This window comes from Uranotaenia lowii, chromosome 2 (assembly GCF_029784155.1).
Source record: "Uranotaenia lowii strain MFRU-FL chromosome 2, ASM2978415v1, whole genome shotgun sequence".
Classification (NCBI taxonomy): Eukaryota; Metazoa; Arthropoda; class Insecta; order Diptera; family Culicidae; genus Uranotaenia; species Uranotaenia lowii.
The window spans coordinates 404,492,188-404,504,230 of record NC_073692.1 but is presented as its reverse complement, the minus strand read 5'-3'; the positions used below and the strand labels follow the sequence as shown (position 1 = coordinate 404,504,230).

The 12,043-nt window shown below is 42.0% G+C and overlaps 1 protein-coding gene across 1 annotated transcript in view; it reads left to right on the top strand.

The window, feature by feature from the left end:
* Nucleotides 1–12,043, top strand: part of LOC129746821 (uncharacterized) — a 118,399-nt gene that overhangs the window by 91,820 nt on the left and 14,536 nt on the right. Inside the window, exon 4 of the mRNA XM_055740708.1 lies at nt 4,289–4,808. Coding sequence (XP_055596683.1) covers nt 4,568–4,808 — 241 coding nt within the window. The 5' untranslated portion in view covers nt 4,289–4,567. The remainder of the gene's footprint in view (nt 1–4,288; nt 4,809–12,043) is intronic.

Sequence of the window (12,043 nt, the reverse complement as noted above, 5' to 3'; positions counted from 1 at the left end):
TCCCAAATTATGAGTACTGAACAGCTTCGCATACTTTGCCTTGCCTCGTTAAAGCTTCCGTGAACGCATCAGCTGGCTGATCCTCAGTAGAGATTTGTCGCAAAGAAAGCTGGTCGCTTCTTATGAACTCTCTAATGAACGCGCACTTGACAACCAAGTGTATCACCCGCTGATGGGTTCTCGCTTCCTGCAGGTACTGGATGCATGGGAAGTTGTCCTCCATCAATGTGAAAGGAATGCCAAACCACACCCAATTCATCCAGAAGTTTGTTAGCCACAAACCTTCCTTCACCCCATGGCACAGCGCTCCAATCTCAGGTACGGTCGATGAGAGACTGACCGTCTGCTGACGTTTCGTTGACCATGGAATTGAATTCCCGAAGATCATGTATGCATAGCATAGCCCGATAAAGATTTTCGATCATCAGAATCGTTAGCGAAATCTGCGTCTGCATATCCGATGGGTTCGGTTTCACGTTTCTGCGATATACCAACGCTATATCAGTCGTACCTCGAAGGTATCGTAGAACACGCTTCTGGCCTTGCCAGTGCCTATCCGTCGGGCTGGCCTGGTATTTGCTCAGTGTCCTAACCTGGCCAGATATCTGGCCTCGAAAATGTCGATCGATTTTTTGAACGACTGTTCGGTGATAACCTCACCATATCGCCCAGCTTCGTCCACCGAACGTTGGTGCCAAGCGATGTGCCCATGGGCTTACAATCGACCATTCCAAATCGCTGGTAAACCTTCTCGACGTATCCTGATAGTGAAATCTCGATGATGCACATGCTGAAATCTCGCTTGGTGGTCATTATCAAGAAAGTCTTGACCTCCAGCAGATCCTTCATTTGGAATAACCTCCCAAGCTCGGTTTTTATCCAGACAACCTCTGATAAATCTTTGTCGGCAACCAGGATGACATCCACGTACAGGATGAGAATGAGTCCTCGCTTGCAGGATCAGTAAACGCAGCAGTCACTCTTCAACGGAACGAAACCAAGTTTTCGTATCTCGTCGTCGAATCGCTGATTCCAAGCACGACCCGCTTGTTTCAAGCCGTACAGGCTTTTCTGCAGCCGAACCACCTTAGGTTTTCCGATGTCGTCATTTGGCAACTGTATGAAGAAAACCTCTTCTAAATTTCCAGTTGCAGTTTTGACGTCCATCTCATGAACGACCATGTGGAGTTCATTTGCCAACGACAAGACGGTGCAAATACTCTCCATCTTGGCCACCGGAGCGAAGGTTTCCCAGTAGTCCAGTCCTGGTCTCTAAGAACACCCTTTTGCGACTAATCGTACCATTGTAGTCATCCTCTATGGTGAACACCCGCTTCGATAGAACGGGGTTTTCTGTAACCTGAGGATAAGCTGACTACTTCCCAAGTCTTGTTTTCTTCTTTTGAGATAACCCTTCATCAATATCAGCGGCTACGTTAGCCACGTACCGTTGAGTAATCCTATAGTTCGCTGACTCCGTCTCAGCGCCGGTTCCGGATCGACGGAATTTTGTACATCATCGTCGTCTTCATCGTCTAGGAATTCTGCACTTCTCCCATAGTCGCTTTCGCCGGGTTCATCCTCAATCACATTGTTACTTACATTTACTTACTTTTGAATGGGATCAACAGGCACATCGGCTAACCGCTTGGATGTGGGTTCGGATGATGACACTTCGGCTAACCGCTCGACAGTGTTTTGATGTTCTGGTACATTGGCTAATCGCTCAAATGTTAATTCAGGCTCTAATGAAATCTCGGGCTTCTCGATCGGTGGCTCTACGCGGTTTTGTTTAGGCTCCAGCATGATGCTGGTTTCATCGAAGACTACGTTTCGACGGATTTAAATGGATCGACTCGACTCATTCCAAAGCCGGGTTCGTTTGCTAAGCCTACACCCCGCTTTTCCGTCGGAATCGTTGCGTACGCTGTTAACCACAAAACCCCGTATTGGTGACCAGTTTGTCAGGTACGCGCACGCTGACGCCGTTCTGCTGCGGGGTGTATGGGACCGTGACTACCATCTGAACACCTTTCTCAGAACAATGTCGTTGAAAGTCGTTGCTGATGTATTCAAGCCCGTTGTCGCATCGCAGGTTGCACAACTTCTGACCAAAGTGAGCTGTAGCCATCGCCTCGTACTGTTTAAACCGTTTGAAGATCTCGCTCTTGTGCTTAAGCAGATACACGACTATAAAGTTGGTATAGTTGTCGATAAAGGTGAGAAATAACGGAATCCGTCGAATGTCCGCCCACAAACGTCGAGGTGCACAAGCTCGAGTGGTTTAACCGACCGAGGGAGCTTTGCATTGTGGAACTTGTTGGCTGTCTGTTCTCCTGCCACGCAGGTTTCGCAGACAGCTTGGTTTTCAATTTTTGCTGGTAAATGACAGATACCCTCTGTCATTTTGTCGTGAATCAACTGCTGTGCTGATGCGAGACCAAGGTAACCAAGCCTCATTTGCCACGTTTTTTGTTGTCGTATGGCTTCCAAGCAGCGCTTTCCGACGAGGCTGACCAGACCACAGAACCTTTTATCCCGTTCTCGGTGCATTTTCGAACTGAGAGTAAATTCTCTTCCAGTTCGGGTATAAAAAGAACATTATAAATTATTATAGGTTTTATCTAAAGGATCCTGAAAAAAAAATTATAGGTTTTATTGTTTTACTAACGACGCTCTTCAATACAACTTTTCCAGTTTTCTGAGCACGTAGACAGATTTAGCCGTTTCTAGGACGACGGGCTCGGTAAGGTCTCTGACGTCCTGGAGAAGTCCTTCATCTTGGGCCATGTGCTGGGTGGCACCGGATTCGACTACAAACCTGACCCTACGCTCTTTTCTTTCACTGGTAACCCCAGCAGGTGAACACTGAGCTTCGACAGCTACCATGATTTTTTCGCGTCGGCCTTTACCTTTTGCTGGGTAACGGTTCTTGTAGTGCCCCGGTTCGCCACACCCGAAGCAAACTATTTTCTCCGCCTTTCGAGCCTTCATCGCGGAGTTTGGTGCTGAATTTCTTGTTGGGAAGTGCCATCGACTTTGGAATGCCAGCTCTGCGTTCAGGAACATTCTTTTCAGCTCCAGTATCGGTTTCGCGCAGAAGTCCGCGATCAGTAGAACGGTTAAAGCCCCTTTTACATGGTTATATTCGTTGGGAACCGCAGAGTTCAGAGCGTGGACCTTTTCATCCGCCGGGATGTTCGCACCCATGTGCTCAAGCTCCCGAACTATCAGATCGTATTCCTCAAATAACTGACTCAACTATCTGATTTTCTTCCGATGTTTGAGGTCGTGGAGTCTGTCACGCATCGCTATCCATGAATAGGAACCGATGCGCTGGTAGGTCTTCACCAAGATGTCCATGGCCTCCTTCGCATATCGTACCCCGATTATGCGCAGCGCCTCGGAGTCCTCGTTTTTTGCCCTTCCGGAAGGCTACCAGGCACCGTTTCTCCTCTGCGGTCTCCTTCATCGGAATGGCATAGTCGTCATCCTCGGGGGTTTGCACCATGGTGTGGATGAGGTTTTTAGCTATTAATCGGCGCTAAATCCTACACTTCCATGCTGCGAAGGTCTCCTTCCGGCCGTCGAAAACAAAGTTACGCATGCAACCCGCAGCGTAACTGGTGATGGCATCGAAAGTATTCCTCTCGGAAGACGCCCCCGCCCCGGGCTGGGTAACTGGCGGAGTCAATTGTAACCCTCGCGGAAACCGACCATTCCTGGGCTCGTTCTTTGCCTGCTGGTTCCTCCGGATTCCTGGTGGACCTCGCTTCCTTCTTTGGGACCCTGGCATGGGACATCTTCACTGACCACCTCGGACCTCGGTTGATTCCTGGATTACCTCTTCAGATCTTGACTGACCTCTGGATGACCTCTTTCGACCTCTGGCTGACCTCTCCGAAGCTCTGGCTGGCTGGAATGCTCCTGGACTCGCTAACCGCAAGGTTTCGAACCCGTACCGTTCCAGTACCCCTCTCACGCTATTTCCTATTTCTCACCAGATGTGTCTAGGCTCATAACCTGTTGAGTTAAATGATTTAGCAACGAGGATTTGGTTTTTAGAATGAATTTAGGAAGAAAATAAAACTAAAACTATTTTATTGATTTATTTGTGGCATTGATTTATTTGAGTTACTTAACAGTTTCAACAATTTGTTTTTTTTTTATTCTTTATCATCAGTCTTTACGTTTATTTAGATGTCTAAGGAATTGGTCATTAGAACTAAAACCTATGACTTAAACGCTTAACTATTGTTCTCTCTTTTTCTCTATTTCCTCTTTCTAGCTTCATTTCCTAGTGTAGTTGTACATAGTAAATAGATCACTTCCAATTCTATCGACTATCGTAGTCTGTTGGACCAAAAATCTATCTTCTATCTTTGTGAGTAAATTGACAACGATTGGCAATCAACTCTTCAAGCAAACGGTTATCGGGTTAAACTGAAAAAAAGGTAAAAGGACAAGGACTCACAGAAACTAGGCGCGAGAAAAAGAAAACAAAACAACGTCAAAGCATGAAGATCCAAAAGTCACCCGACGCCGTCGAAATCGAATCGAAGCCAGAATGACGGATGTTGCCTCATCGCTAGATGCATCAGTAAACAATCCGCAATCCTCAATTCGGCTCCGAAAAAAGTCTCCACCAAAAGTCGTCAGCTCCAGTAATGGGCGCGTTTTGAACAATACTGGTTTCAGTAGCCCGTCACCCCTAGCAACGGAAAGATCAGCAACAACAACAACAACACCGGCCAACAACGGGCCTCGATCGGTTTCTTTCAATCGGGACGTTCACGTGAAGCGAATTGGTTTGTCAAAATTTCTTTCTTTTTTGCGTTTTGCGGTTTGTTTTGTGCGTCAAATGGCTTTTGCGTTATGTTTTTTTGGTTTTGCGTTTTGATGTTTTTGTTGTTGTTTGTTTTTAGTTAACCTTGTTAGTGTAACCAGATAGGATTTTGTCTTACAAACTAATTCTCACTTTGTTTTTTATGAGCACTTTTACTAATTGACTTACGAAGCACTAATGATCTCATTTAATTCTTTTAACAATTCTAATTTATGGCGATTCTTCCACTATATGGTTGGAAAGATAACAACAAACATTTATAGCACGCTGCAATGGATACCAGTGGTAAGAAAAAATGTCTCCACACACATTTTAACCGAAATATAAGATCGCTTTACATTCATTCAGTGAATGAAATTTTATTAGGTTGAATTGAGTATAATTTTTTTTTCCCATTTTTAAAAAGTTCCCTCATAATTGACAACTGACAGGTCTCTACAGTTCAGTCAGAAACGTCACCAAGCCATGGTAGATCATTCGCATTGAAATTGTGCCGCGATAAGACGGCCCAGTTTGGCTTTTCCGCGACTGATGTCAATTCTGGCACCCACTCGTGCGCATAATTCTGCTCTCTGGCACCATTCCAGGCACCAGTAGACAAAAGCAGATGCAAATTCATCCGTGGCAAGAATTTAGCCTCATAAAACATTTTTCCATTTCTGTCAACTGCCATTTTTCTACACCAGTGGAATCGATCCAAAGGGGCAGGAAGCACGTTAGCACATTAGCAGTTTCTTCTCTAAACCACGCAATCCGTAAGGGCGCGTGGATCGATTTACAGTTGAATATCCGTCTTTAACGGCTTTCTTGACAGCGTGATAGTTTAGGGAGTTCTATATGAGCTTTTTCTGTTAAAATAACAAATCATATTAGTCCAATTTAGAAAATTATTTTGTTTAAGATATGTTATATGATAATTTTAAATAAAAAGAACGATCACCAATCGTTAGACCAGCCCTCTATTTAGAACTTTTCGACTTCAGGCAACCCGATAGTAGGCCATGCGTCACCTTGCGATTATTCATACAAACATAGGCCTTCTAGGTTAAGTATGCGCATAAGCGAAAAACCCACTTGAGTTGAGATCCGTAAATGCGTGAAAACGAAATTCGTGGGCGATCCCCCGGATTGGCCACGGCCGTTTTGCCAATGAACCCGAGAGAGATTCCGGTGAACGAACGTCGTCGACGTATGCAAGCGGCAACGTACATATGCAGGCCATTTGTTTCGTTGATCTTGATCCAGATGTAAGTAGGAAGATCATGGATTTTGCTGGCTAGCTATGAGCAGCTGACTGTGGCATTTGGTAACTTCTGAGTGGGATTTTGCGGCGTCGTCGTCGATCGTTGTTCCGTGTGAGTGAACGAGTATGTTTATGACTGGGCGGAAGTAAAACGCGTAGCAAATGGGCCCTGGGCAGATTTCCGTAGGCGATCGTTCGATTGGAGCCAATCGATGTCTTTTGTAAACAATTGGAACTACTTAGGATTCTACGGAGCAGAATAGCATTTTCTTCGTGGAATCTAAAATTATTTATCCTGAATTTCAATTGTCAATGAAATATAATGTAAAATGAATGATTTTGATTGAAAACTAATCCAAACTAGTCCAAAATATATGTATGATCGCTAAGGTAGTTCAAAACCCAATTGTTCCAGCAAAACTGCCAAATCCATCTTTTAACTCTTACTTTTATGCACATGCATCGATTACACTACAAATTTGGTTATATTAATCAAGATATAATTTTACACATTTGATATGAATTACGATAACAAAGTTATTGAAAGTACAAGAGAGGTATGTTCAACTGGCCCGAATTTTCACGAAAAAACTTGGGAAAAGATTTGTCTGGCCCTGTTTCTTGGATATTGGGGTAAAAAGGCCGGATTTATTGAAGTTTTTAGCAAAAAACTTAAATTATAGCATTTGAATATATTAGTTCTGTATCTAACATCAATTATTTTCTCCTGTGTCTTGCTGAAATGTTATTCAACATCAATTCTATGCTGGACACCGTTTAACAGTCAATCTATAATATTATTTTCGGTTTCTGATTTGCATAGATGTACTTCTTTCAATTGTATGGCTGCAATGTGATCGTACTATACAATGTTTTAGATTTGTTAGAATTAGGTTTGTTTATTTTTAATTTGATATACTGAGCAATATTTTGTTTCTGACGAACATTCATACCTATGTATGTATGTATGTATGAAAACCCACCAGTGGTTGATAGGTCTTTCGACCCGAGGCGGTACGGAAAGTCTCGATCGCATATTCAAATATTGTTCATGCTTAACTCATCAACAATAATTGCAGCAAAACCAAGGGGTCCGTTACCACTGGCTTGGGACAGGTTTGACTCATCTTACTCTCTTCAAACTGTTCGAAACAAATAAAGAATCTTGAAAAGGTACCTAAGTAACCTACTCATGATTCTAAATTTGTCGAGATACTCCGGCTGGCTTGAACCCATAATCCATTGTATATCAGTCTTCCGATCGTTTGATGTCCTGTCCAACCCCCCGCTGCACCCCATAATAGAGTTAAGCTATTTTGAACATAAGAAAAAAAATAGTAACATTTTTTACATCTTACCTCTTTTTCATTTGAAAAGGATACTTGTCTTTACACCATAAAATTTTCCGAGAATATTTAAAAGGCAGGAATGGGCAATCCTGCAGCCAAATCCATAAGTTGCCAAAAATCGCTCTTCTTGCACTTACCGGGGGTTGACCAAAGTGTGAAAGGGTTTGAGACAACGGCTAGTGACTAACAACACCAACCTTGCGAGCAACAGCAATCGCTCAGCAACATTTGAGACCCTTAAAAGTTCCACGAGGTCCGAAATTGAAGGTTCGGCACCACCATTGTCACCCGGTTCACCACGAGCGATCCTCGAGCTCAAGACATCCCGCAGCAGCAGTTCCTATTGGCCGACCACCTCATCGAGTACACACTACACAGTGTTTTGGATTTCTTGACTAGTGTCACCCCTCGTCAAAGCCAACCCGAGGTTCTTCGTAACATCTGCTCTGCTAGTCAACCAAAAGCAGCCGCATGAGGCACAGTCTCACCAAAATCTCCGTGGCTTGACCAGGGATTCGAGAGCTGTTGTAGCTGGCCCTTCTGATCAGCTAATAATAAACTGACCTATTGCAAAGCGTTGATTTTACTTTCCGCAGCATTGCTGATACTGATTGCATTGGTTACAGAATACACTACTGGCTGCTGTTGACGTCGTGTTAATCGTTCCGGGCGTTCTTGAAAACACACTGAGAATCTCCAACATCTGAACAAATTTTCAGCACAAATGACAATAAAAAATTATTTTCATCTCCAGGAGTTAAAATTGGCAGCGAAAAAAAATCACACCCGTCGTCTACGGCCGCAGCCTACTCTTTTTCCAATATTTTGTTTCTGACGAACATTCATACCTAACTATAAAATAATCGATTACTGTCTTATCGATGCAAATCTTTTAAGTGAAGCTTTCTTGAATTCTGATTTCCTTTTTAAGGACTTAATATGGATAGATAGATTATTCCAGGTCGAGATGCCTCTAACGAGAAACGAGTTATTGAAATAAACCGAGCAATGAGATGGAATGGATGATACTTACGGTTCGGATAGGTTCCGGAAGATCGGGCAGCGTTCAGCAGAAGGAATCTGCTGTTCTTCCCGGGACCACCAAAACACTTGTTTTGGTTCTGTCTCTTTGCTACGTGCACTCTAGGCGGCTACAACCCAAAACCAAGTTGTAATGCCGCAAAATCGGATGAAACTGGCTCCCGACGAAAATAAGTTCGGAGGGGTTTTCCCAAGCTTGAGAATCGGGCTCTTTCTCACACCCCAAAATTGAGAAAGCCATTCTGACGAGAAAACGATATTTATTTGCTGCTCATAGCATTTCAAATGGACATATATTCATTAAAAAAAATACAAATGCGTTGTTTGAAGTTTTTTTTATTATGACTGTAAATAGTTTTTAGTTCATTGTTTTTTATTGGGGTCTTATTTATAATTTCCGTGGTGACTATTTCCAGCTCTGTAATGAGAATGGAAAATAAAGAAGAAAAATATTAGAATCAATGTGCAATAGAATGATTAAGTACAAAAGTAACGTCATATTTATTGGGTTGTTGATGATATAAAATATAGAAAATTATCTATTGTCGATTCAACTGCAAGTTGAAACTTACTCACAAATCTTCTGTTAACAAATTTTTCTACACTCACCTAGCTTTCTATATTTCTGTGGTATCCCCTCTCAATTTGTTGATCCGTTACTACAATTTCCTCCAATCCTTCCAAAATTTCAACAACTGATGTATCGAAATAAAAACAAATTATTTTGAATTACACTTTTTACTAATATAATGACTGTACTAATTGTTTAATAGCTTACCAACGATTTTTCGCTCCTTTTTCAAAGTTTTTAGCAAAATTAAACAGCATGGCGACAAGAAACGAAACAAATTCCTAAAGATAAGTTTTTGGGGCAGTCAGTTCAAGCTGTGAACTTTTATTTTGGGGTGTTGACAGCAGCCCAAAATTAAGAACAGCACCTAAACTTTGTTTTGATGCCCGGGCGTTCTTAATTTTGGGTTGTTTTTATTCTGAGTGTGCAATTCGCAATTGACACAATGGATTGATGATTGCTGATGACAGGTGATGATGATAAACGCGGTACAAATGTTTACATCATCACACGGTTAAGCGAGACTACTTAAATTGGGTTCGTGGTAACACAAATTGGATTCGTGGATAACTACGCAGGATCTATATTTGTTAAAATTATGAAATGAACAGCCTATCAGTTTAATTTTGTAGGTGGGAAACACTGGAATAGACAAGTTGTAAGCGTAACGATCGCATGATTTCAGTGCAACACGGAGTCTGTCCATCAGTGATTGAAATCCTCACCAATTTTCTCATCAGAGGCTCTCAAAATACACGCTTGAGGCCTCGCATAGCTATACAGGAGACGATACATAGATACATTCATTCAAACCTCCCCCCATGAGGAGGATCTGCTCCGAGAGACACTATCCGTTTGCTGCCCCGAACGAACTCTCTCAACATTCGGTTGCTACACGATGCATGGAGCGGACGAGGCACACATACTCATTTACGTTATTGAATTTGAACGACTCAAGCCGATAGCTGCCGTTTAGGAGAACATCTTCAACCTCGCCGCAAAGGTTGAGGCAGCAACAGCAAAACAACCGAACTTATTGCATTGCACAGTCCCGCAACGTATGGTGCAAAGAGGGGGGAGAAAAAAGAAACGAAAAAACTAGCTGCCTGCGTGCGGTTGCTGTGCAATAATAGCAATAGCAGAAAAACTTCGGGCATTCGATCCAGGCACAAACGAAGAGACTCGGGTTTGCTATGCCTTTTGAATTCGGTTCCCTCAAGCTTGTAACAGGAGATGAGTGAGAGCCATTCGTTTGGTTTTTTGGATTCGCTGCCTCGAATGTATATTGCTTCGTGAAGGCGGGCCATGTTGAGAGTGTATGCATCATAGGTTTTGTCGTTTTCGCTGCCTCTAAGCAACCTTTGCTTCTGAGTAAAGCGTTGAGCGAGAGAGGGTTGATCAATTCATTCTCAACTAAATACAATCCCTGCTGTCCATGCACCTAACAGAACAATTTGAACAAATAAAATCACCGTTAATGAATAGCGGATAAACATAGCTTTTGAACAATTTCAGTTTAGTTTCATCATCGAGATTTCTCGTGGTGAGATTTAGCAGAAATCCGTAAATTTTGCCACACTGCTTATTGACTTGCCTGTTCCATAACATTCCCGGTCGAAAATGATCCTAAGATTTTCAGCATAATCAGGGAAAACTATTTCAGAATTTGTCTGAGAAAGCGTAGAGGTATAAATATTTTTTTTTTTGATCTACTGAAGCATAGAGCCTTGGTTTTAAGTGGGTTAACAGGTAGAAAATTTTGAAAAGGCCATTGATTGATTTCTAAGTCGTAATTTAGTTCATCTCCAACAGCTTCCGTTGATAACGAATTGTCAGAAAGAAATATATTTGTACATCATCATTAAATATCTGAACGCTACAGTATTTTAAAATAGATGGCAGGTCATTCATAAAGAGAGAGAACAGCATTGACCCTAAAATTGATCCTTGGGATACGCCTGACTCAATAAGAGTTAACATTGAAAAACAACCATCTATTAAAACTGATTAGACACGTCCATGAAGGTATGATTTACCCAAGTAACAATTTAAGTTTTATTCCAACCTTAAAAGTCCGCTTAAGGCTATTTCCTAAAGCTACTTTATAAGCCAAAGCGCATTCTACGCTATTAGCGCACAACTACTTTAAAGATACCATATGGCCAAAAAGGCCCATTTTGTTAACGTTTTTAAAGTTAATTCTATACGCTTTAATAAAACATCCAACAGAATAGTTTTATTCGAGCTTATAGACATAGCCTTAAGAAACCTTTCAGAGCTCTTTTAAGATCCACAGCTCCTTTAAAACTACGTCATAGAAGTTTCAAAATAGGATTGACTTCTTTATAATAATAATAATATAATCTTTTTTGATTGATATTTTTCGGTGAGCGCAAGACGAAATAAAAATGCTGTTTTTAACGTTTTCGGCCTACTTAGCTTTCGGCCATCCTCAGAAAAACTATATTTATTTAATAAAATTAAAGGATGAAATTAACTATAAACTAGATTTTATCTTTGACATTATCAATGCACTGTGGAAAAACCGAATACCATGTTCGTAGCAGCTTCGACTTTGCAGAAGAGATCAGCAAAATTCATATCCCGGAGGGTTGCGTCTTATTTTCTCTCGACGTCGTGTCGCTCTACACGAACATCCCAGTACAGGACACATACGAACTAATCAAACGAAAATGGGGAGAAATAAGTCGCCACACAAACATCCCGTGGCTCGATTTCTTGCGCGCACTCCAAATTGTTTTGGACGCATCTTTTTTCCAGTACAATGGAAAGATGTACAAGCAAATATTTGGGGTTGGGATGGGCTTACCACTGAGCGGAGTTGTGGCGAACATTCTATTGGAACACCTTGAGGAGGTAGTCATCACTGAACTAAAAACCAAAGGAATCAATCTTATCATCTATAAACGCTACGTTGATGACTGCCTTCTCATTGCTGAAGAAAATAGAATTGATGAAACCCAAAAAGAATT